The following is a 25,951-nucleotide window of genomic DNA, read 5'->3' on the forward strand; positions in this document are numbered from 1 at the left end:
CAAAAGCAGTGGCTTTAAGACAACACTTTCCTATAAACAAGGAATTGTCCCTAGGAAATCTGGCTGCAAGAGATCACGAGGTGACCTGATCCATTTTTACCCAGATAGGGTTGCTTCTCATAGATGAATGTCTAAGTCATCCTTGGAAACTTCCTGAGATAGAGGTTCCACATCCTCCTCCAGGAATACATTTAAAGTGCTCATCCATTAAAATCTGGTACACAGAAAACTCCTGCAATGAGGGCTTTACCTGTCCCAAATTGTCAAAGTTGTACTTCCTCCGAACCCATCTGTAGTGTGCATTGGTGCAGTCAGTCTTGGTAGTGATGTTTTTTACATCAGGACCATCACAGTAGTAGAACTTGCCTTTAAAAAGCTTTGAGAAACAACAAAAAAGAAGAAAAAAAAAACCAACAAAAAAAGCAGCTTTGAAACTCTGTCCCCTCATATATCTTTCTTAGCTCTAGCAGAGTTTTTTGCTATGTTCAAAAGACTTTCCTTGCCTTCCAGCTCAGACATTTGTCTTAACACACACAGCAGGTGAAACTTGAGGCCCTGAGATATTGATGTGTACTGCCTCAGATACAGAAGAAGGTGATCCTGCAAGCCTGCCCTGTCTTGCTGGGAGGATGACAATCTTCCCTCTGAGGAAGAGGTATTATATCTATCCTAACACATACAGCCAGGGGAGATCTTGGGAATCTGCCTTTTCCTTCCCCTACCCTCAGGCAGGCTTAGCTGGTGCTGTGTTGTTCAGCAGGGAGATCTGCTCTTCTAATCCTGAGAATCTTCCAAGGAGCAGATGCCAACCCCACCATGGAGCATTTCTTCTAGAATCTGGCTCTTCTTTCCTAACACCTAACAGAAAACTTCTTTTGGAGAGATTTAAGCTCATTACTTCCACCTTAACCCCAGGAGATGAGAAAAACAACTTCTCTTCTGCAGCAGTCACTAAAAGAGGGTGTAGGGAGGGAAATACTCTACCTGGACCCCTAAAATCCCAAAGATAATGAAGAAAGCACAGCAGATGAGAACAATATTCCCAATAGGCCTCAAGGAGGAGATCAAGGTTTCTACCACCAGCTTCAGACCCGGGGCTCTGCTGATGACTCTAGAAAAAATGGCAAAAACAATGAAGCTTTTAATTTTTATGCATGCCCTGTTATTATATGGTTGGTTTTCCTCCCCTGCTTGGGCTGTCTTAAAGCTAACACAACCCTTCTCCAGCTGCAGAAGGACACAGAGCAGGCAGGAGCCCACTTCCTAGCCCAACATGTGCAAATGGCTTCACAGCAGTACTGGAGAGGAAGTTTTGTCCTCTTTCTACATGTGTAAGTGCTCACCTGCCCTACTGGCCTGGGCCCCACGAGAGTTTTTTAAAGTAATTTCAATTTGTTTCCTAATTAGTTCCTGAACTGACTCTTAGCTAACAGGAACTTGTGATCAACAGCTCCAGAGCCAAAGGGTCATCCCATTAAAGAGCAGCTTGCTTGCTCTGAGCATGGCCTGAAGCAGCTTTGGGGTATTATGGAGAACAAGTGTTTTTCTTCCCTGTATGAGTGCCTGGGGAACAGCTCTCCCATGGGCATGTGAGAAAAGGGTTTGCACACAGAAATACAACTATTCCAAGCAAGCTTTCCTGGGCAGGTGGGTGTTTTGATTGAGGAACATCAAAGCTTTTTTTATGAAGGGGCCTTAAGAGGGGAGAAGGTCTGAGTCCTTGCAGGTAGCTTGGGCTTGCACAGCTAGTGGTACTTTCATGCTTGCCAGACACAGAGTAAAGAAAAGAGCTGTATGCTGCAGGGACAAAGCATTTCAATAGGATCTTGTTTGACAGCATATAATGCAGCAGTGTGAACTGCACCTCCAAAGTGTTAGGAACAGTCCCGGGAGTAATCCTAAAAGAGGCTGGGATAAAGGAAGCCATAGTAAGGGGTGATGAATTCCTCTCTATTAATAGGATCTGGCCTAGTTACTCTCCAAAACCAGTTCCCTTTCCACCTCTGACATTTACTTATGAATTGCCTATGCCCTGATTTCTGTTCCTAGTTTTCTGTGTTAGACGGATGCCCCAAGGTGCTGCCAGGCCAAGGCTTGTCCAGGGTGACCCAGAGAGGCTCCTGGTGAGCCAGCACTGCAAGGGAACCCTGATGCCACCAGCAGAACAGCTCATGGGACCAAAAGAGGAGACAGAAACACTCCTAAAGCTACTTGTCACTAAGGTAATACAGAGCAGCAGGCAAAAAGCTGTTGTTCTTGTGGCCACAGGCTTGAACAAGATTGCCTCTTCCTATTACTCTCATAAGCAAGCAGCTTTTCATCAGAAAGCCTACAGGTCTCAGGAGGTGCCTGACTTATTTCCCCTGAAATTTCATGAAAAAAAGCTTGTGTTTCTTGCCAAGCAGGATGGAAATTGAACAGGAGCTGTGAGCTGATAAAAATCCCCCCAAGCATTAATACTCTTTGTTATAGCATAATCATAAACAAAATACAAAGTCTCTTTATTCCTTTTCTCAAATACTGGAAGCATTTCCTCTCTTCCTAGCTGAGAGTTAAATTGTTTGGCATTAATGTCAGAAACACAGGCACGGGAGAGCAGGTATAGATGCTGGAACTTCTCAAATTATTGCCAGCACCTGTTCAATTGCAAATTTTCTCCCAGCCAACATGACCTCTTTGCTCGTGAGCAACTGTGAGGTTGTGCAGCTTAACAAGGGACCAGACTGATTTGTAAAATGGTGATAAAAATGCAGAGTGGAGAAGGCATTCACTGCACTAACTACTTGAATACAATAACACCTCTCACTCCACGCTCCATCCATTCTTTTCCATACTGCTGAAGATGAACTAGGTCATAACTAATTTCACTGTTTTCAAGCAGTTTCACTAGGTAAGAGCTCCCCAAAGCTAATTCTACCACTATTGTACTGTGTGTCTCAGCATTTTTGTGTTATTAAGCAAGACCTGGGTGGATCATGTGCATGTTTTCAAAGTCCTTGCTCTCTGAACACAAAACCAACTCAGCCACCCTGGTGGTGAATTTACCGGAGAGGTCTCAAGGTCCGCAGAAGTCTCAAAACACGGAGGACACCCAAGATCTTGGCTCCTCCTGCTGATGCCATGGAGACAATAATGTCAATGATAGATACAAACACCAGGACTCCATCCAGGACATTCCAGCTGCTCTGCAGATAGGTGTTCTCCCCAGAGAAAAAGCCAAGAGCTACCACCTGCAGCCAGAAGGAAAGAGACGTTTCAATCTTCACTCAGATCACAACAATGTCAGGTCCTGGGGGCTTTGCCAGGCCTCACTATGGGCCATGGAATGAAGATGTAATTACCTTAACCATCATTTCAGCCACAAAGATAGCAGTGAAGATGTAATTAGAAACACTTAGGAATATCCTTTCCTGGAGAGCACAGAGCAACAAAAAAGAGGCAAGTTATTTAAAGACAGTAGAAAACAAACATCTTTCATCTTGCAGGTTCTTGCCCTGGTAAGACCAAGATCTGGACGCTGCACCAAGGAAGGAAATGCCTCAGGTACTCACTGTGCTGTGTGGGTCTATGTCTGGTCTTTCCAGTGCTATGGTGATGCAGTTGAGAAATATGAAGACCAGAACCACGTGATCAAACATTTTGTGGGCAATGACCTTCTGGCACATCACTCGGAACCTGGTGGGGAGAAGAATGTCTTTCAGATGTTTGGGTCAGCGAGAGACTCCCACACAAATGACAAGTCCTCAGAAGTCTGCAGCATCTGTGTCACCAAGCATCAGCCCAGGTGGTGAGCAAGTCTCCCCACCAGCTTCACTAATTATTATCAATGCAATAAACAAGATCCAGTAACAACTCTTGTTAATGCTGGTTAAACCACCCTTCTTCCTAAGCAGGCATGGAGTGAAGCATGCAACAATTCTGTCCCACATGGAACCGAAAAAGGTTACCCAAAAATCAGGAATTGGATTTTGAAAGCTCTCAGTGCTACTGCATCAGAGAGGGATTTTTCTCAAGGGAAGGGCTAGCTAGAAGTGTAATAATCCATCATCACAAACCCCTGCTGGTCTGCCATTTCTCACCGGTTCTGTGGGGAAAACAAGTAGAGGGACCAGTCTTCGTGACTCTTGCACCACTGTGGTTTGTAGGGCTCCAGGAATTTACGAATTCGGTAGCAGTAACTCTGGAGAGAAAAGAAGAAACACCTTTTCTTCCTCTTTTATTTTCCTGCCTCTTTAACTTTCACAGTCCTTTTGTGAAAGGGGGCAGTAAATGGCATTCACAGGAAGTCGCCAACTTTTGGGACAGAGATGTGGCAGACATTGTCATGTTTGGCCAACGAAAGAAGGAGGAGAGGGGTGGAAGAAAGGGGCTGCTGTACAGTGAGATAGGAACCAGACAAAGCCAGACTTTCCAGGCAGATATCATTTTGAGATGCAAAGTTGTGTCAAAACCAGAAAGGCCTGAAACAACCAAAAGAGTTGAATAGAGAACACTCCTTCAAACTTTCAAGATGCCAAACAGCTCTTGTGAGCAGAGGCATTGGCTGGCTGGTGTGTCAAGAGCTCAGTTTGGAGGCATCCGAGGCCAGGGGGACAATCTCAGCCAGTTCAAGAACTGGGCAAATGCACGCACAATCCCTTGCAGTTTTACCTCATTAGAGACCACTGTTACGTAACAGCCCAACACATTAGCTAAAACCCCCCCCACACCCTTTTGGGAAGTGGGTGCCCATCCCTCAGATTTGGATTCATTTGCTCTACACCAGCCAATCAGCAGCAGTACATTTCACAGTCTGATTTTTTGGTATGGAAAAGCCACTTGAGCGCCCAGTCTCCCCTTCAACTCACATCCTCCCCGTCATCCTCGTAGTCCGGGGCATCCTCCTTGTGGCCATCCACACGCAGGAAGAACTCACTGGGGACATGAACCATTTTGCCATTGCAGTCTTGGTACTCAGCAGGCAGGACAGCCACGGGGCTGACGCTGAGCGAGTGGCGCATGGGGGGCAGCTGGAGCAGCTCGGGCAGGTCCAGGGTGCTGCGGTACTCCAGGGACTCTGCCCGGTGGTGCGAGGAGGGTCTGCTCGTGCTGGATTTGGCATCATCAGACTCGTCATCTGTGCTGCCTTTCCCCTCCCCAGAGAGCAGGGACTCTCTTTCTCCTGACTGGCTCTTCTTCTTGAGGCTCGGGGCTCTGCCCAGGCTATTCCAGCTCGAGCGTCGGCTTCCCCAGTTGCTGCTGGTGCCCCAGTTGGCACAAGGGGAACTGCGGAGGCTGGACTGAGAGAGTGGAGAGACATTTGAGGGTTGGTTTGCAGGAGGAAGACAAAAGATTTGGCTTTTTACCATTTGCCAGCCATCTGCATTTTGCCCAGACTCCAAGACCCTTCTTGTTGCAAGTTAGGTCTTCCCCTTGCAGCTTTCCTCGCTGCTCCCATTTCATCATTCCAATGCCTTGTGATGGGAGCTGAGCTAAGGTCTGAATGCCTGAAGGTCTCACTGAACTACACCTGAAGCACAGCTCCCAGTGCTCTGTGCTGCCCCAGCAGCATCAGCTGTGTGTAAAAACTGAGCCCAAGGACACTACTGCTTAAGTGGTATTTTTTCCTTTCCTCGTGTTAAGTGGTTTCAGCACACGACTTCCCCAGCTTCCAAGGGGCTCTGGCACTCAAGTCACCCAAGTGTCTGTTGGAAATTGTGCCCCTGCTTGTAGTATTTTCTCTTCAATCTGCTGCACAAAGAGGTGGAACCAGTGTTTTTCTTTGCAGCAAATTTCTGGCACTGATGGGTGTGTCAGAGCACTTTGGTTGGCAGGGAGTTGCCAGGATGAGAGAGCTTAAGGTCAGGGCAGAAAAACTACAAGGAAAACTCCTTTTGCCCCCATGGCTCCCTCCCAGCACAAAATGAGGCAAACTGCCTTCCCTCTGCTCCTCAGTGCTGCCCTGATCTCTGACTGCTTCATCTCCCTTTGGCTGGTGGCACTGATGTGCTCTCAGAGGAAGGATTCAAACGATGAACAACCCTCCCCAGCAACTCACAATCCCATGAAACCCCAAGGCAAACAACAGTCATCTCTATTTTCTTTTGAAAAGCACTACCTTGACTAAGCAGCTTACCAAAGGGGATAGTGGCTGTCTCTGTGTGAAATGGCTTCACGGGCTGCTGCCTTGATTTGAACATGATATTGCAGTTACAGAGCAGAGGAATGGGACAGATAAGCAGCAGCAGAAATCCACTTTGTCTCTTAACTCTGCTCCCTGTTTTCATAGAGCTGCCCTCCCGCTCCCCTGGTGCAGACAAAATGCAATCAGTTGCCAAAGCAGTCAGCTCCAGCCAGATCTCTGCTCCAGGAGCTGTGTGTGATGGCAATCAGTCAGCTCACCCCTGATTTCCTCTGCTTCCCCTCCAGTGGGGCTGCTTCTGCTGCAGTTGGAGCTCAGCTGCTGTGTTGGTAGGGAAAATGCTTCATTTCCCTTGAAACAAGATAGATTCAAGATGCAACTCTAAAACACTGCGGGGAGAAAGAGACCTCACCCTCAAAGGAACCCCTGACAGCTTCTCCAAGGCACCATAAAATGGTCAGTGTAGCTGGCAAAAGATGCCTCCTTCTGCTCAGAGGGATTTGCTGGAATAAATGCATGAACTTGTCTCAGGTGGGGTGGCTTGGCATGGACAGGTAGAAAAACACTGAATCCCAGCACATCCCTCTCTGCACTTCCATATACTCACTGTCCTTATGTTGTCACTGTCCTGCCCCAGCATAGCACAGCCACTCATTTCTCCCTCTTGAATCTCCTCCTGCTTTTCCACATACTTCTCTCACCTCCATCCCCCTCCTTTTTATTTTCCAGCAATGCACCCATGCAAACACACGGACACATGCATGCACCAACTGCACTGCTTGCAGGCACTGGAGGGAGAGCCCTTAGCAATAGGAACCTACCAAGGACTTCTGATCATAGCTCAAGGGGTCAATTGAAGCGTTGCTTCCTCTCCTTGAGTCCACAAAAGTGTGCACTGAGTCCATGTGTGGGGAGCACTTTGGGGTGGGCATTGGTGTGGCAGCAGTGCGCATGATGATGGGGGGTGGCATGGTCCCCCTGCCCTCCAGGTGTCCATTTGGGGTGACAGCAAGTGAGTACATCTTCATCTCTGGAGAGGAGGGGAGAAAGAATACAAAGTGAATGCTTAGCTAGAGGAATCTCTCTTCAAAACAGACCTTGCTCCTTGGGTCTTCTAGGATTTCTGTCACACGGAGATGAAATGTAGGTAATAAGATCACTCCTGCCATGTTAAAAGGCATAAAACAAATGTCACACCCTTTAAAGAGGCCTTCAGCCCTGCCTGGCCCGTTGCCCTCCAGAGAAGAGTCTTTTGCTCACTGTTTCCTGGGATTTAGAGAGTGGAACTACAGTTTTGGGGGGCTGGGGGAGAATTTCCAGCAAAAGGAATGGAGGACTGGCTAAATTCACCCTAGGAAGTTAACCTCTTCTCCTTGTCATACAGTCTTTCACAGAGATTTTTATGCAGTTCTGATGAGCTCAAAGTTCCTTCATGGGGAAAACACTAAACAAACATTGTCTTCAATCATCTGTTCAGGGGACAGAAAATGGAAGTTTCTTTTTACACATCCACCCATCTTGAATAGTAAACCATCTTGTAAAAATGAAATCTAATGGCACATCTCTGTGGTAATTGCAGAAAGCACTTATTTTAGCTGTATGGCAACTACAGACTGCAAAAACTGTATTTACACTGAAGACAAACCAGACAAAACACCTCCAGCCCTATGGAGTGCTGTAATGCTTAAACCAAAAGCCTGATTTCAAACACACACAAAAAAGTTGAGCTGGCTCCCATTTTACTGGGCTCAGCAGTTTAATAACTGCAGAATCAGTCTTAAGGAGAGGGAAGGATGGAAGCATCTGTGACCAGCAGGAGAGAAGTACAAGTCTGCAGTGAGAAATCCAAGTGAGTGCATTGCCCAGGCTTCTTTCCTTCCACTGGCTGCTTTGGTAATGAAGTCTGCTTCCCCTGCATCATCCCTTTAGATATTGGCTTGTGCACAAAAAACCTGATCTGCACCACAGAAGCCCCTGGAAACACTGCCATTTGCTTTGGGGGATGGAAGATCCGGCTCAAAATTTGCTAATGTGCAATAAATATTCCTCTTGCCAGTCTGTTTACAGACCAAAGGCATTGTGATAGAACTGTTAATGTCCTTATGCTGTTTAGTCACCACTGGGCATTTATGAGGCTTATGGAGACACAGGATTACTCATGGACTTCGACTGAATGGCAAGTTCAGCCCTGCCTTCTATTCCTGTATCACCTGAGAAAAGGTGACAATATTTATTTCCCAAGGAAGTCTTTTATTATTTGAAGTTGCTCAAGAAACAGTTCATACAAAATTGATACATAGCTGGTGCTGGGGGTTCCTTGCCAAATATTTGCAATGGACATTCATTTGACCACTTGGGGTTTGAAATCTGTTGCTTCATCTGCTGACTGAGCAGCTCCATCACCTCACTGGGATCCAACTCTGACACAGCTTCTTCAATAAATTATTCCTGCCCTTTCCTCAGCTAAATTCCATCTGCTCACCACAATCAATGAAACCAATTTTGGGTTAGAAGCATTTAAAGTAAACCTGGAACAGGAGCCCAAGCTGAGGATCAAAGTACAGAGGAACTAAACTGGTTCTTGTTTCCCATCATGCTGATCACTCTGTTAAAATCTGCAATCCTTTCCTGTCCCCATCTGGCTGCAAACTCTAGAGAGTGAAAGCTGTCACCTACTACTCTGTGTTTATGGGACACTGGTACAATGTGGCCTTACCTCAAATCAATTGCCAGGCCCTCCTGTAACACAAATGAACAGCAACATTTCCATCAATCAAACCTCACCTAAATGCCTTTGTGTGAGAAACCAAAAAGAACAGATGAGAACATGATTGATTTGAAAAGCTGCTGAGAAGTAGTGTGGGATTATTGTTGTCAGCAAACCATCCTGTGGTAATGATACAGAAGAAACAATCAGACATATCTAAATACTCTGGTACAGTTTGCATCAGAAAAACATCTGCTCAAAGGAAACATTTATTTAGCTTTCCCAACACTTTTTTGCATAGCTGCTCTATTAACAGAGCTATCAGATTAATTGCCAAACAAAATGGAAGCCTCTACTTTACCCCATAAGTTTCTATGAAAAGATGACTGTGGAAGCAGGGTTGTACCTCTCCCATTACCAGGAAAATGCAGAGGCAAATTCCTACCTGTTGCTTGGAGGTCCTTTAGCTTCTCAAAATCATCATCAAAGTTGGCAGATGTCTTGTCCTCATCTGTGTCTGACCTATTGGCATCACCCTGCAGAGAAAAGAGGCATAATTAACAGATCCAGTTTGTTTGAACTTTAGCACAAAGGCACCTCAGATATAGCTCAGCTCCCCATGAGTAGTTTAAGTGTGGCTCCAAGACCCAGGAGGGCAGAATGCCAAATTCCCTCTGCTATTGCTCTGGGGAATGACCCTGAGTAAATCCCTTTTGGTTGTTTTGATTCATGTTCATATTGGACAGAAAGGATGATATTGTGATTGTGGCTTCTGGTCCTGCACCATCATGTTTCCTACACTGCACCCAGCCCCAGTGAACTGTCCCAAGGGAGAATATGAAAGTGCAGCTGTAATCAGAGGAGTGACTAAGAAAAACTGGCATTGTGGGGTTCCATATTTGCACTCTCCATGATCCCAGCTGAAGCACTCAGGTTTTAATGTCAAAGGATGCCAAAGGTTTTTGCTTCTTTACTTGACAGCGCTGTAAATTTGACTTAGATCTGAAACCCCAGTGCTCTGATTTCTTTTGTTCATGCTGGCTGGTGATCAAGATTGTATTGGGAAATCTCTTGGCAACACTGAAGCTGAGACAGAAGGGAATGAGGCCAGCTTGCCTGGCAGCACAGCATCACCTCAGGACAAAGAACAGCCAGCCACCCCCAGATTGGCTTTTCCTCCTGGAAGTCCAGTAATTCTTCTCTTTTTATACATACCTGTCTCTGCTACCACAAACCACCAGCCTAAAGAATGAACAAACCTGAGACAGAAGAGCTATTGCCTGGTTCTCCTCTCCCAGGGGAGGTCTGAAGAGAGGAGAGGTCCCAGCAGGCTGTCAGTATGACTCTGGCTTGATCCATGAAGATCAAGCAGCAAAGCTGTACAAATTGGTAGCAAATGGCTGGTTTAAAGCAGCTGATCCTCAAAAAAGGAGCACAGTTCCTCAACTGATGCCTGAACAAATCACCACAGTTTCTAGAGACATGGTGCTGAAGTGGCAGCAAACTTAATTTCATCTGTGATGTATTGCTAAGTGGTGCAGCCAAACAGGCAGAATGACTGAAAGGCTTAGGCTCCCATATCCATCTTCTCTGTTTTGGAGCAGAAGCACAGTAGATGAAAGATTTGCATAATTTTGGAAATTTGTCTCTCTTCCAAGAGCAGCTCTGGGGTAGATTTCAAAATGACATGAGAACAATGTAAGCACAAATAGGCAATTATGGGCCTGTTTGAAGTCTGGCTGCTTGTTGCCCTAGGCACAAATGTACTAAAAATGGTCTTGTGGCCATTTAAGGCTCTTCTCTTCCAGGGATGCTCCTCCCAAACTTGCTCCACAGCCAGACCAGAGCCCGAGATCAAACTCGTGTAGTGTGATTCACAACACAATTTTTAGTGTCCTGGCTGAAATGCTGCTGATGGTTCAGAGTTCAGAGCACCCTGAATGTCCACCCTTTTAGTTGCACAAGTCTCCCAGGAGTCACTCTCCATCTAAATGAAAGAAACACATGAGCCAAAGGAGGAAGAGTACACCTCAGCATCTGCTACAACTCCTAAGAGCACCACCCTTCAAAAGTCAGAGGTCAAACCAAGAATTTCTGCCAGTTTCCCAACATGCCAAGAGACCCAGGGATGACAAAAGCAAACCCAGCTTCACTGACTCTTCTTCCTGGAAGTTGTTCAAGGAGACTGAAAACATTTTTGCTCTACAACCAGAGCCAAGTTTTGCATTTATAAATATAAGACTTGAATCAAGCCCTTGTAGCTGAGATACAGCCCTGGGAAGGCTTTTCTGTGACAGAGCTGATACCTCACTGTGAGACAACTGACAAGCCCATAGGCTTAATGTCAGGATTTATAATGAATGGAAGTGGAGAGCAAAATGTGTCCTGCAAATGTCATGCCTGTGGTTGATGGCCTTTTTCTGAGGCAGCACTGAGTGAATAATACAAGCTTTGAAAACTGCTCCTCACACACATTTAAATCATGGGCTGTAACAGCTCCAAAAAGTGCCAGGAAGCCTGAGCAAAACCACCACAGCCACTTGGCCAGGTCTGCAATCATGCACTCAGAGTATTGCATGAGGCTGCTCATTTCTGGCTGCATCCTAGCAGGTGATTCAGCCTCCAAGAGGGCAAATAAGGGACAGGATTTGTGCTGTACAAAGGTACCTGTGAGATGTCAGGCTGCCAAGAGGATAAAACTTTCTTTTACCTTAAAAGAATCAGGAACAAGGGATGCAAACTGAGTTCCCTGTACCTAAATCCAAGGCTGCTTGAGCAGGAGCAGTTTGCAGCCACTTGCTGGTTATTGTCCCCTTGGGTTTCCCTGCCATGATTTTTCCACCCAGCTTTGCTGGTTGGTGGAATCTGAGGATATCTGACCTGTCCAGCCATGGAATAGTCCCCACTGCGAGCTACCAAATGTCCAACTGCAGTGATTGCCTCTGCATTCAGTTCAGGAAAATCTATGACCTTAGCACAAACTTCACTCTGCTATGGCCTGGGTAATGTTCTAGCAGAACTCTGGAAATTCCTTTGCTTTGGTCTTAGCAGGTTAATGGCTCAAGTGTACACCTCTATCTGCTACAGGAACATGGCAAAGCTGTTAGAGCATCCAGAGCAGAGCCAGGAGGTGCTGGGATTGGTGACCTTGAGAAAACTACAGGAATTTGGAAATAAACAGTGTCACCATGAGCTCTAATCACTGCCATGTGGAATACAGGCTTGCTCTTGGAAAAGGACCTTCTTACTTTTCTTGGTCAGCTGTGCTGGATCTTCAGGGCACAGGCCCTACTGTACAATCAAGATGCCTCCTAATGCAGTGCAGAACCATTAATTTTGAAATCTTTGGGTGTGCAGGTGACACCATCCTCAGTGTCTCTGAAACTGCCCTGAATGCTGTAGGTCAGGGTTGCTTTTCTCCATATTGGGACTTGGCTCCTGTTGTTCCAATCAATTTTTCTCTGCTAGTGCTGTGAGGAAGCTGGAAGGGATGTTTTAATAATGAATCTATGCAGACATCCTTGAAAGACATAAATGTGGCTGTGCTGGCTTGAGAGAAGAGAATTTTTGGTCCATGAATATTTCAATTACATTCCACAGTCAGCTAAGGTTCATGTAAGTGTGATCTAAACACAGCAAATGAGAGCATGGTTCCATTTCTGGGGGAAAAATAAAAAGTGTAAAAAAATCCTATAAAAATAATGTCTTTCTCCTCTTTCCCTTGGGAACTAAGGCAGTGAAAACTGAGGTCATGTTCTCATTTTCCTTCTGAGTCTGTGTGTCTATGAAGCCAACCCAGCACTAAGCAAACTTTCCCTTCTTGATGGTTGCAGAAGTAAGACAGTAATAATTCAAAAATCCAAAAGCACAATATAAGCCCTTTCAGTGCCACTATTCTTAGCTTAAACTGGGACTGGATGATTTTTTTTTGGTAAGTCTCAAGAACACTTCCATTTACATTAGGAATTTGAAAAAAAACTAATTTTTTTTTCCTAGATATTTGTTTCTAATGTGTATGTGCACATGCATTGTTCTGTTTACAATGGGAACAGATCACCTTCACTGAAAGTCACCCCAAATGGACTTGCTGTGACCTGAAAGGAAGATGGAGAAGAGCAGGACAGGGTAGGGGATGGTTGGCTTCATTTTCTCAGGATGCTGGTGGGGAGGAAAACTTCAGAGGCTGAAGGAGCCCCCAGTCACACCAGTACCACTTACACCAGTGTGTCCTGCTGCTCTGGATCATGTGGCACAGCATTGCCTGCACAGCTGCTAAGGTTCCTGCCTAGTTCAGATCAGGACACAGCACTTTTGACTGAGAAAAAAAAAGAATTTCTCTAATCCTTTCCATGTGAGATGCCTGCAGTTTACAAAAAACATCCCTGCTCAGTGACCTGATACAGACATAGGTAAAAATCTCTTTAGCATTTTTATGTCCTAAATCATCTTAAGTATCTCAAAACCTAATGTTTGTAACCTTCTAACACAGCTTTAGAACAGCTGTGCCACCAGCCTCAATTAAGGGACAAAGTCACAAGCATGGCCAGATAGTGAAGGCCTGAGGCTTCCCATAAAGAAACCCAAAACCCAGCACATACAGGAGATTAGGTGAGTGACATTAATTCTAAATTATTTCCTCTAGGTCATACAACAAATCCTGTAGCAGATCAACCAAAGCTTTGGTCTGCCAAGTCCCCTGCCAAGTCCAGGGGGTCTCATTTGCAAACATAAGACCCACAAGAGCTTCAAATGTCCAACCCAGCTCATCTATACCCCCTAAGTTTCAAGGCAGGGCTGTCTGCATGGCTAAGGTGAGTACTGGCATGGATTCATGTCTACACTTTTGCTTTCATGTGCTCCTCTGTCTTCTCCCTCCTCTGCTTGTATCTCTTACCTCTGCCTGGAAGCCTTCGACCAGAATGGCAACAAGAAGGTTGAAGAGCACATAATTGCCAAAAGTCATCAGAGCCACAAAGTAGAGTGCTGCCCATGAGGATGTAGATGCCATCCCATTGTACAGGACCACATTCCAGTCCTCTTGAGTGAGGATCTGCAGAGAGGAAAAGGGGAAGATTCTATAAATGCTCCAAATCCTCACATGCACAGCACCTGCATTCAAATACTGACTCATCCATTTCTTCCTCTCCTTTTGACCTTTTCTAAGCATAATCATTAGCAAGTCTCATGAGATGAGAGAGTAAAACATTCTTTTATTTAGCTCTTTGCATGTGAGAGGTCTCTCCTGGCCAAACCTCCCCTCTGTATTATATTAAATATATAGGAATATTTGGCACACCACTGCCCACAGAGGTGACTAATTCAGATCCTAAATCTGGTAACCTGAAGGAGGTACCAGTCCCATTATTTGGTGGTGGTATTTTCTCCTCAGATAACCATGAAGACAGACCTGAGGCCAGAGCTGTTGTCTCCTTTGGCACTGCTCTGTGTGAGGCACCTGGAGCTGAAGGATGATAAATGATGAGATAAATTACATCGGGTGGCTCAAGAAAAATGTGAAGCTGTGGGACTGCTGCTGATTTGTCCTTGTTCCTTTGTAAGAAGGAAAACTTGGCAAGAAGTTACATTTTTCACAGTGAAGACTCTGGACTGGTTTCTACCTTGAATGATACTGTGGTGAACACCTATTCTGCAATCAGAAACTGAACTGAACATTGTCTACATTGGGCTCCACTTGGGCTTTAAAGACTGAGCTTCTAAACAGAAAGGACAAATCTTTCTAGTTAGAATGTCCTGGAAATAGCAGTTTATTGCTACATTGTGGAATACTCTGGTAATTTCAAGCAGGTAATTTCTGTCTGCAGAGACAAAACAACTTCATATAAAAAGATCTGCCCAGCACATTGGGCCAGCAACTCCAGCTCTGATTTGTGACCGTATTTGTCACTCCTAGTTAAATGAAATTGTTTGCCAAGTGCATTTTGGGGGCAGAGAAGGCATGCAAGGAGACAGATCTACAGTATAAGAGCAGAATGAGCAGTAGACTGTGAGTCCTGATCTTACCAACCATATGAATGGAAATTAAAGGTGAATTTCCAGGGCTTCTTAGACTTTACTTTTAGTAACAGCAGATATGCACTGTAGACTGCTTCTCCATCAGGGCTTATAGAGACCAGTTAAATTAGAGATCAGAAATATAATCACTTTGCCCTAATAAGTCTACAGTAACATTTCAGTCCAAATTTGACACCTACTAGAATAGCTCTGTTGTTTTTTGATTTTTTTTAACAGCAAAATAACTTGTCCAGGTGGTCTACATTAAAATTTCCCAAAGGATCCAGAGCTTACCTGAAATACAGTCACAATGGCCCAAAGTAAAGAATCAAAATTCTTCCTGTCTGGAACTGTGTCTCCTGTATCAGTTTTCAGGCTGAACTTGCACCCAAAAAGATGCATGCCAAGAATGCTGGAGTGGGGAAAAAGGGAGATGGAAGAAACAAATTATTGTGTGAAATCTGGCTCCAGGGAGGCTCGCAGTGATTTTTGGGACATTTTTTTTTCCTCCCAGTGTTAGATCACTGATATGATCACTGATCAGACCCTGCCATTTGGTTCTTCTGTGTCACGTTATCATTACAGCTGTTCATACTGAAGTCAAATTAAGGATTCTGAAGTCAAATTAAGGATTTTTTTGTCTAGAAAATGACACACTGTATTGCCAACTCCCTAATCCAACAGGTTTCCAAGAACAGGATCCTCAGGAGCATTACAGGGTCAAACAGACAGAAGTCTTGAGAGTCTGTGAATCCTCTGTCTCAAATACAACACCGGTGGAGTCCAGTTACCCACAGCTTCCTGAGACACAGCTAAATGAGCCTTCCAGAGCAACTGTTGCCTGTTTGTATGCTTCATTCATCTACAGATTTACAGCACTGCATGAAAAACTAGACAGAAAAGATGTAAATAGTCTGCTGAGTGTCTGCTTGTCAGTCTGTTGAGAGCACTTCTACCATGCAGGCAGCCTGGCAACTGCAGCCTATTGTTACTCCAATCTGCATACTACTTAAGCAAGCTGAACCACGAATCAAAGAACAGCTGCAATCTCTGGTACCTGAAGATAAAGATGAAGAGCATGAGCAACATGCAGAAGGTGGCTACATTGTCCATGGTCTTCATCAGGACCACCAGCTGGCGACGGAGGGCGGGCATGAAACGCACCAATTTCAGCACTCGGAGCAGCCGAAAGGTTCGTAGCACAGAGAGGCCTCCATCTGACTGGCCAATGATCTCCCAGACACTGCAGGAACACAAGAAGATGAACTATAAAGAGCAGTAGTGCACTGAGAAAGCCCTGAGCAGGCTGGTTTCTTAGAGGACATCCCACCATTTAAGCCCTAAAGGGGTTTGTGTGCCTGCTGCTTTTTTGCGTCTGCAAAACCCCTTCGCTTCCCAGCTGTGCAGACACAAGAACAACCCATGAGCTGGTTTCCTGATTCTTTATTTTCCTTGGTTTTTTTCTTGACAACACAGCACGTCCCCTGCTAGTCTGCATGAGTAGAATCCATCACAAGCCCAGCCACAAAATGTGGATTGTAGTTTTGTACAAACACAATGGACATTTGGATTCACATCTGTTGGGATGGGTTGCTCTGATCAGGCTGCAGATTGGGTTTGTTCTGGGCTCTGGTGCTCCTCACTTCTCTGCATCAAAGGGATGGGCCAACTGAAGCACTATCCTGGTTTATAACTTTTATGTCTGCCTTGACTTCTCTGCCCCAAATTACTGATTGAGAGGTAAAGAGCAGTGCTACAAAGCATCCCAGCACAGAGAGTGCTGCACAAGCTTCTCACACACATGCTGTGACATCCCCAGTTTAGGCTGGGACAGTGTCCCCTGGCAGAGGACAGAACAGTGTCCTCACTGACCTCCTGCTTGTCCTTTTTTTGGGCATATTTATATTTATTTTCAGGAGAAGAAGAGTGCACTGCTGGGATATGGACACTCACAGTACTCCTGTCTAGGACCAGCACTTCAGTGGAAAGCTGACCACAGTGGCATAAATAGACTTTGTTTTCCATTTGCCAGGTCCATTTATTTTGGATGGCACTTCTAATGACAGGAATCTAAAAGGCCAACAGAATTATAGCCCATCATGGGCAGCAAGCCCTGGATCAGCACACACCAATCGCACTCCCCAAGGGGTCAGAGCCCTCAGCAGAAAAACTACAGAAGAGAAAGAACAGGCAGTGACCTGATGACAACTATGATCCCATCAAAGATGTTGTATGGGTTCTTGATGTAGCCAAAGAGGCCAAAAGCAAGGAGTTTCAGGAGCATCTCCAGGGCAAACATGCTTGTGAAGACGATGTTACTGATCTCCAGGGCGTTGGTCAACTCATCCGGCTACAGGGCAGAAAAACAACAAGGTCAGCACAGAGGAAAGGGCTGAGGTGTGGGGTGTTTCCCCTGCTCTGGGATTTGTGCAAATGTTGTACAAAAGTTACACTTCCCCGTGCTCCACAGAGGCTGATCAGTGTCTGAAGGGAAGGGAAGAGCAGGCAAGCCTCATGGACAGCCCTGGTGAGTCTTACTGGAAACAGAATCCCAGCCCATTTTTGGAGCAGTTGCAGAAAACCAGTGCTTAGTAGGCAAGTCTGCCAAATCCAAACTGCAGAGAGGGCTGGCTCAGTGTTGCAGGATACAGAATTACACAGGTGAATGGCTACCATGGTGGGTAGGGCTTCTATTGGGACTTACCTCAGGCAGGCTGTTTTTATTGCAGAAACCCCAGCAGAGCTTTATAAATTCTGCCAAATCCAAAGCAGGACCACTGCCAACACAGCATAGCCCTACTCACATTAAAACAAAGCACTTTTCTCACAGACATCTCAGGAGAATTAGGAGCACAAATACTACTGAAAGTCAGTAGGTCAACAGTTATCATCTCCCTTGAGAAACTGTCCCCCAGAAAAGCCATGGTGATTTTTCCTTATGAAATCCTAGTTAGTAACATTCAGCAGAATTTGTTAAAATGACAGCAGCACAGTGCTGAATGTCAGGACTCCCTCCAGGATCAGTGTGGGTTTCTCTGAGTGTCTCATTCTTCACTCAGCTTAAAACCAAGAACCAATTTTTTCCCTTCCCCTCCTCTCTTCACCAGCACCAAATTACCTTGGGCCACAATCTGGCTTTTCACATCCAGCCTCAGATGTTCCTGGGAAGCACAGCAACCTCTTGCCCAGCACCCAGGCTCCAAAACATGGGACAGATGCCAAAGGCAGGGATGGGGTTTGCTCATTGACTGCACATCCCCCAAGCAGCACCAGGCTCTGCAATTTCTAATGCTCAAGGCATTTTCCTTCACAAAAGCAAATGAGCCTTTTTCCTTTCCTCAGTGTAATAACATTGTCTAGAAAAAGGTATTATTTTCATATCTGACTCATCTCCTGACTGATAACAGCTTCCTTCATTCCCCATCCATCATTAGACACTACATAAAGTTGGCAGTTTCTTGGGGATTTTGTTGCAGTATTTGAGACTCCAAGACCATTGGAATCCTGTGCCACAGCCACCTTCAGCTCCCCCCTCTCCAAACTCAACCCTGGGCAGTTGAAGGAGAGGGTGAAAGAGTTAACTGGAGATGCAGGGAGAGCCCACACACAGAAGCAGTGACAGTCTGGGGGCTGCTAATGAACCATCATTCATAAGCTCAATTACTTCATGCCACAGACTGTCTTTTGCTCCACCATTTATCCAGGAGGAAGAGCACTAAGAGCTCCAATCCTCATGACTGTAATCCACAGATGCTAATTACTCAGGGACAGAGGGGAAGGAGGACTGTGTAATTTTGCAGCTCTAGCAAGAGGTGGCCCAGGTGGCTGCTCAGTGCCCAGCAGGACCACCAGGCTGTTCTCTGCTGAGTCCATTCTTGGCACCAACCAGTGCCTGCCCATGCCACTCCCCACCCCAGTGATGCCAAAACAACCTGGACAGAGGTCTCCTCCTTGCCATGAAAGCACAGCTGAAGAAAAGGGCTGCTCTAGGATGGCATCCAACCAGCTCCCCAGCAGAGACTGAGCCTGAAACAGCCCCGTGTGCTCCCAGGTGCCTGTCCTGCTGGAAACCCCAGAGGTGACACTGTGCTCAGAGGGTCCTCCAGATCTGGGTGAGGAGCAGCCCGTGGGTGGCACGTTTGGTCTCCTCTTGGCTGGGGTTATGCAAGGGTGTTCTTGACAAGAAGCAAGATAACTTGCTAAATTCTTCTGTCCCTCCAGGCAGCAGACTGAGGGCTCTTCAGGACAGGATAGTTCATTAGAATGGTGAGGCTGAGAAATTAATGCAAATCATCAGCAAAGAAGCTGCAGCTTTGAAGGGACAGGGTTGTTGCTGTGGCACTTTCTGCTGGGGAACACAGAACCTTCCCACTGTGACCTCCAGGACCTTGCAGTCAAAGTCAAACTGAGCTCCGAGTTCGCCAAGTTCACCTTGCTGCTGCCAAATGGTTGCTGTGAGTCCCAATTTTATAATGAAAACTGTGATAGCTGGGGAGCATTTTTAAATCCCTAATCCTGGAGTTACACAACTATGACAAGAAAATCTCAGGATTCATTACCAAAAAAGCCAGTGTCCAACCTGAAAAGCTTAAGGTGGACAAGCTTAAAAACACCCTCAGGCAAATAAAAAGAAATTGCAGGTTGTCATCCTCTAAAATCCTGCATTTTCTAAGCCAAGAAAAAAAATCCTATATTTTAAAATCTCATATTTTCTACTCCTATATTTTCTAACCCCAGCATTTTTCTGTGGCCTGTTGAACACATGGCACTGCAGCCATGGGCCAGCATCGTTGCTTGAATTGATTACCCTTTGACAACTGTGTCCTCACTGCTCCAGCTCCATGACTTTTGCTTCATGTCTGAGTTCAGAGAGTGGAGGAGAAAAGCTGCAGCCCCATCTCTCAGGGGAGGGGAGTGAGGGGACAAGGAAGGGAGAAAGGAGAGGACATGGAGGTGGCCCAGATGAGCTCATCAATAGCGTTGAGGAGGAGCTGCAGATCAAGATGATGGGGGATGCCTTGGCAAGGCTGACAGGCACTGCAAAGCCAAGGGTACATCAGATGGGAGATCTTTACCCCACTGTGATCATATCTGGTGTGAGGCAGAATTCATTCAATGACAAGAGCTGCTGTAACACGAGATGTTTGGAGTCTCTGCAGTTCTGCAGTGACATGGGACCTTCTGGGCAGAACCCTGAATGCTGGGGAAGCTGCTGGTGGGAGCTTTTGTGTTATTGAGTGTTAAGAGCAGATGAGCCAAGCAGCCAGTGATCCACCTTTCAAATGTAATTACCTTCTTTCAACGCCAACTGAAGCCTAGAAAACAGCCTGCCATGGATATTCTTATGGCTTAAGAATTTAAGCTTTGTTGCTTAAAGCACAAATTATTTCCCCTTCCTCTCACTCCCTGATGAGCAAAGATCTTTAAGGAAGAGACATTTGAAAGCCAAGATGGATTTGGCCACTCCCCTGGAGTCAGCCACTAGGAGACACTGCTGGTTTGGTCAAATTTAAGCCAACCCCAGAGCAAGAATTTTTCAAGGAGCCTTTTCCTTTGGGAAAAACAAAATGTTAATTTTGTTGAAAACAAAACGGCTCACGGCAAGGATGATTTTTGTCAAACTTTGTGGCTGGAAGAAAACAGTTGCAACACAGCTTTAAAATTGCTGCAATGTCTTCTTTTGACCTTCTCACAAGAGGAAACTGCAGACTTTTTGCTTGAGATGTGGTTGTGTCATGAAATGCAACTTCCTGTCTGGCAAGAAATGGTTAACAAACAAAAAGCTTGGCATCCAAGGGAGTCATTCTAAAGGTGCATATTTTTTTTTTTCCTTTTTGCCAAATACTTTGTAAAGTTTGACAACTCTGACTGGGGAGACAAGATGGGGAGGCTGGGGCTCCAAACTGCATCAGTGAAAACTTCCTTTTTCAAACACCAGTAAGAGAGTTTAACCCCTCACCAACTTTGGGTCTCTCCAAATCTTTTGCTGTTGCTATACTTGAGCTTTACATCCATTCAGGTTTTCAGAGACAGGACAGGACAAATGAAGTGTGGCAAATGGCAAGCAGGTGGCATTGCAGGAGGCCACAAAATGCTCAGGAATCCCCACAGTGGAGGCAATGGGGGTGGTGGGAAGTGCTCAGGAGAGCAGGAGGGTCCAGAGGCTGGAATGGGAGCTGTCATGCTGCAGACAGTCAGCAAAACCAAGGACAGAAAGTGGTTTAACCCACAAGTCCCACTGGCAGGTCCCAGGCAAAGATCAAAAAAAGCTCAGATCTGAGGACAAATTTGATAGATTTCAGGTTTAAATGAATCCTTACACTTTGGCTGCAAGAATAAGTTTCCCACCATTTAAGACAAGGGTAGGAACTGTATGGGATCAATTTGTAACATTTCAGCATCCTTGAATATGAGTTTAAAGTAACAGCCTGGACTCCAGGCAAAACACATCCCAGAAAAGCACAACCACCTCTGCTCAGTCTGAATGGGATATTTATGCTGTGGAATATTTCAGTGATTCAAACCCCTGGTTTTATTAGGGACAAACCTCAAATGTTTCAGCAGTTCATTCAGAGTTCAGATAAACAGACCAAAAAATCCTTTTCTAAATAGTTTGAGTCTGAAACCCTCGGAAGACCAATCTCCTGCTGAGAATCTGATACTTCTGGTTTTAGCAAGATGCAGCCCAAGTCCAGAGTCTTCCTGGAAGGGGGAGAAATTCAATATAAGAGAAACCCATAATGGCCAAATTATTGATGGCTCCTACAAGCAGAGAGGATGAAGAAAAGGAGTGGGACTTAAGGCACTCTCTCTCTCTTTGTGTCTCTCTTTATTCCTCTCACCCATCTTCTACCCTCTCTCTTGCTTGCTGCACCCACAATCACTTATTTTACACAGCTTAGGCTCAATCACAGGCAGGATGGCACCATGTCCCATGGCTGGGGCACTTTTTTGCTCCAATACCAGTAGATATAATCCTACCTGCACCACAGTGGAGAAAAAGGGCTCCTAGACACCTGGTCCCTCCTGCTGAACAAAGAGGGAAGGAAGTTTCAAGAGCAAAATATGTGCTTTGCTTCAGAATTCCTCCCCCAGGCCCAAAGCAGCCATTCAGCTCCTCCTGAACAGGGAGAGCTGAGGCTGGAAGGGATGCAGAGGAGTGGTAAACAAATCCAGAACATTTAGTCTCACAAACATCCTTTTCACTAGTGTTGTGTTGTTTTGTTTTTTTTTCTCTAGTCCTGGGCCTAAAGCTGTCAATAGGATTTTAAGCACTTGTTTAAGGACCTGGAAGGAGAGATGTGGTGAATTCTCAATGTGTCTTTTGCTTCTGGACACTCTGTATTTTTCTCTCTTTACCCCATTTTTGAGTGGCTGTCATATTCCAATCACCAGCTATTCCACTGCCACAGATTTCCCCTGTCTTGCAGTCTTTGGCCTCATCCTCATTTCACAGAATTAAAACCCAATGGAGAGAGTGGGAGAGGCAGGGAGCAGGGGAAAGGGCACCCAGTGGAAGGAAAACCCAACACACCCAACTCCTTTTGATAAATAAATGCAAAGCACAGCAATTAGTGCAACACTGGATAACCCACCCAGCACATTCTGCTTCTCCTTCCCAACACAAGCTCCTGCCTTCCAGAGACAGTGGTGGCAGTTTTGGCTCTGCTTGATCTATGGGAATGGAATGCAAAGGTTCACCCTAAGGAAAGGAAATCAAATTATGGGGAATTAAAGATCCATTTCACACGCTGAGGATTTGAACTCCACAATTTCTGCTTTCCCAGGCTTTTTTCTAAGCAGTGCTTCTGCATGCTGCAGATACACAGATAATTGACCTCAGGACTCCCACAGCCTCAGCCCTGGTGTCACCAGCTGCAAAAAGGCAACAATCCCAGAAAAAAAACATGCAAAGGCACAACAGCTTTCTTCCTCTCACAGTGGATGGGGAGATGGTGCCTCTCAGGAGCCTCACACCTCACCTTTCCATCACTGAGCATCCTCTGTGCTCACTGTGAGCCAAGACACTACAAGCAGCCACCCTCCAGGGTCCATCCCCCCCACAAGGTCTGCAAGGAAACCCTTTGCATCTCCCCTGCACGTTGATGGCAGAGGATGGAGCTGTACCTGAGCTTTTCCTCTGCAGAGGAAGATGAAAGCCTGCTTGTTTTCCTGACTGAGCCATGCAGCCTCCTACACACCTGAAATGTTTAACTGATGGATTACTGGGCTCCAGGTTACAGCTGTAGGGTTTAGGTGCCACTGTGAAAGCAATCAGGAGATGAAAGCCAGTTTTCTGGGACAAATTAGAGCAATGGTTTGGGAAGGATTAGACTGTTTTGTTTTTTTTTTAAATAAGAAATATTGTTCAAAAATTGTGGAAAATAGCTTAGATGAGTTTGAAGCACTAGCACCCCAGGAGGGGAGCAAATCAATGAAATTGCTACAGAGAGCTCAAAATTACAAAATATTCTTCTAACTTTTTTGTAAAAAAGCAGAACATGTATGGAATGTGTGTCTAATACTAATATTACAGGCAGGCTCTCACTGTACTCAGCATTGAGCATCACTTGGCCACCCTGAACCCTGAAGTTTCTTAAATGCTTAATGGAGTGCAGGGGAAAATCTGTCACCTTGAGCACCCATGAGCTTATTAATTATTCCTCCTGTCCAAATCAATGCCATCAGCTGTTTAGCATCGGGCTGGATGCAAGATGTGCTGGCAAATAAAGGTTGGTTCCATCCCTCAGCAGGAATTCACCAGCCTGGAGGAGGAACTCTCTTCTGCCTCCCCGAAACACTCCCTGCCCCAAGAACAGCCCCAAATATCACTGCAGATTTCCAGTGGGATGCAGAAATGATGCAGTTAGAGGGGGCTGTGTGTTCCTCCTCATCCTTTTGGCCAGGCTGTGCAGGGGCTGAGCACTGGTGGCTTTACCAAAAAATAACAGAGGGCACCTGAAACCCCAGCAAAAGAGCAGCTCAAGGCACTCCAAGCAGACAGGGATTTTTAAATCTGAGTAAGAATAAGAATGTTAAAGCCCAGGTGTTTCAGGAGCATCTGCAGGCTCTGCCAAAAGGCAACCCTGGTTGGGCTGGGACTTGGGACATATCTCAAGTGCCAGCAAGCAGAGCTGTGGCATAACTACAATCATCAACACAACCACCCCTGGCCCTGAAACAGGTGAAGGAAGGAAGATGCTCACAAGCAGGGACTCAATACTGCAGCAATTATCTGCAGAAGAGCTGAGGTTGCCCTGCAGTCTGCAAGCTCTCTGCCTGGTTGTATTTACAGCTATTTCACTCCAGTGTTTCTAAAGCAGTTTGGGAAAAGGTCCTCGTTGGGGGGGGGTTAAAGAGCCAGAAGCTCACAGCCAAAGCTGAGAGCTGTCAAGGAATGCAGGTGACATCCCAGAACACTGCTAGCAAATGTCAAGGCAACATTTGGACCTTTATTTTTCTCCCCTTTTTTTGCTTGTCTAAGGCCAAAGTGAGGAATTCTGATATTTGCAAGGTAAGTAAACAACCAACCAACCAACCAATCTCAAGCAGTTTAAGTTACCAAAATAATGTAAGTGGGCATTTTCAACTTCTGCATTTGAAAATATGTCCTTTGTAAGCCATTTTGATGTATTTTATTGGCCATTTAGTGTCTTAAAATCAACTTCAAACCAGTTTAGTCAATCTAGACTATAGTTCAAACATCAGAAACTGCCTGGCCATCATATCATACAACTTTTTTCACTAGGAAGAATGGCTTGGATGGTCCTTTCCCATGCACATGAGTACAGTTCAAAGTTTTTCATGCTCTCTGGCTGTGGAAAGGGACCAGGGACTTGGTCCAGGATGCCCCAGCCCCCAGAAGACTGCCCAGGTTACCAAGATGTTTGCTATTCTGAAGTGCCTCCTGCCCTGGATTTACAGCCAGAAACCACAACCTCTCAAAATCAAAAGCCCTTCTTGGGAAGGGTTGAGCTGTCAATGTCTCCACTAAAAGCTGTGACTTTGATGAGTTTGTGCTTTCTGAGGAAAAAAAAACCCAAATTTTGCCAAGAGATCTCCAGATGGGCTCTGTTTAAAAGTAGATTGGGAGCAGAAGGAGCACGGGATCTCCTCCTCATGCCTACTGATGAATGTTCACTCCCTGGCTTCAGAATTAAAAATGGAGAATTTATTCTCTCAGTCACCTCCACTCTGAGGTTTTATGCCTTCCTCTAAATGGGATCCTTCATGCAGAGTGATAAAAGTTTAATTGCAGACAGCCCATGGTAACTTTTCCTCCTTTCAATTGACCTCCTTGATCTCCTAATGTGCTGTGGAATTGCTTTTACCTCCCTGCTCTGTGGCATGAAAGTCACTGCTAATAATTCCTTGCACAACTGCATATGGCCAACCAAATGCAAAATGTGCTGCTCCTTTCTGGAGGAATCAGAGGAGGAATGGAGCAAGCTGCACACAAGTTTGATGTGTTCCAGCATTAAAAAAAAAGCTATTAGGGTTAATGTTGTCCAGCAATGTCCATACAGCAAGTACTCTGGGATTTCTGTGTGAATCCTTCAGGTTCATTTGGTGTTCACTCCTGGCTGGGGGTGTTTTCTAGAGAAGAGACCTTCTGCCACACTTTTGCCTCTTGCAATAAGAGCTACAGGATCAGAGAGCTTATTCTCTGGGATAATCAGCTCTGCTGGAGCTTTCTTAGGGAGCTTCCCAGGCAGAAGATCTCACATGGCACAGCACATTTGCAGCATTACTTTCCCATTTCTCGGTTTCATTCAGCAAAATGCAATTTCATTTCAAGTGGCATAAATGCCAAGCTGGGTTACATCAATTGCTGGCTTCCCCCCCCCTCAGGAGGAGGAGATGACCTGGGCAGGCTGAGACACTGGCAGCAGTAGCATATAAACCAAAATACTCTTGAAAAGTAGGGCAATCATCTGGATTATATCTTGATGGAGGATCACTTGGTCTGACAGGTGGCTCAAAAACCAAACCTTGACATTAAAAAAAAAAAACAAAAACCAAGCTCGAACCCTTGTAAAATCACCCCCCGCCCAAACACAACCAGAAGTGCTCAGCTTTAGTTATTAAACAAGAAGTCAAAGGAGGGAGAA

General features: G+C 45.6%; 1 protein-coding gene across 3 annotated transcripts in view; it reads right to left on the bottom strand.

The window, feature by feature from the left end:
• The window catches only part of LOC139803808 (voltage-dependent T-type calcium channel subunit alpha-1H-like), a 114,289-nt gene that overhangs the window by 31,860 nt on the left and 56,478 nt on the right, over positions 1-25,951 (bottom strand). For all 3 annotated transcript variants that reach the window (XM_071760353.1, XM_071760354.1, XM_071760355.1), the window contains exons 9-21: positions 17,039-17,190; positions 15,898-16,083; positions 15,135-15,252; positions 13,723-13,878; positions 9,274-9,364; positions 6,943-7,151; positions 4,848-5,279; positions 4,080-4,180; positions 3,552-3,675; positions 3,342-3,410; positions 3,046-3,230; positions 985-1,111; positions 251-376 (exon numbers count right to left, since the gene is read on the bottom strand). In XM_071760353.1, the coding sequence (XP_071616454.1) occupies positions 251-376; positions 985-1,111; positions 3,046-3,230; positions 3,342-3,410; positions 3,552-3,675; positions 4,080-4,180; positions 4,848-5,279; positions 6,943-7,151; positions 9,274-9,364; positions 13,723-13,878; positions 15,135-15,252; positions 15,898-16,083; positions 17,039-17,190 (2,076 nt within the window). The remainder of the gene's footprint in view (positions 1-250; positions 377-984; positions 1,112-3,045; positions 3,231-3,341; positions 3,411-3,551; positions 3,676-4,079; positions 4,181-4,847; positions 5,280-6,942; positions 7,152-9,273; positions 9,365-13,722; positions 13,879-15,134; positions 15,253-15,897; positions 16,084-17,038; positions 17,191-25,951) is intronic.

The sequence above is a fragment of the Heliangelus exortis genome, chromosome 17 (genome assembly GCF_036169615.1).
Source record: "Heliangelus exortis chromosome 17, bHelExo1.hap1, whole genome shotgun sequence".
Lineage (NCBI taxonomy): Eukaryota > Metazoa > Chordata > Aves > Apodiformes > Trochilidae > Heliangelus > Heliangelus exortis.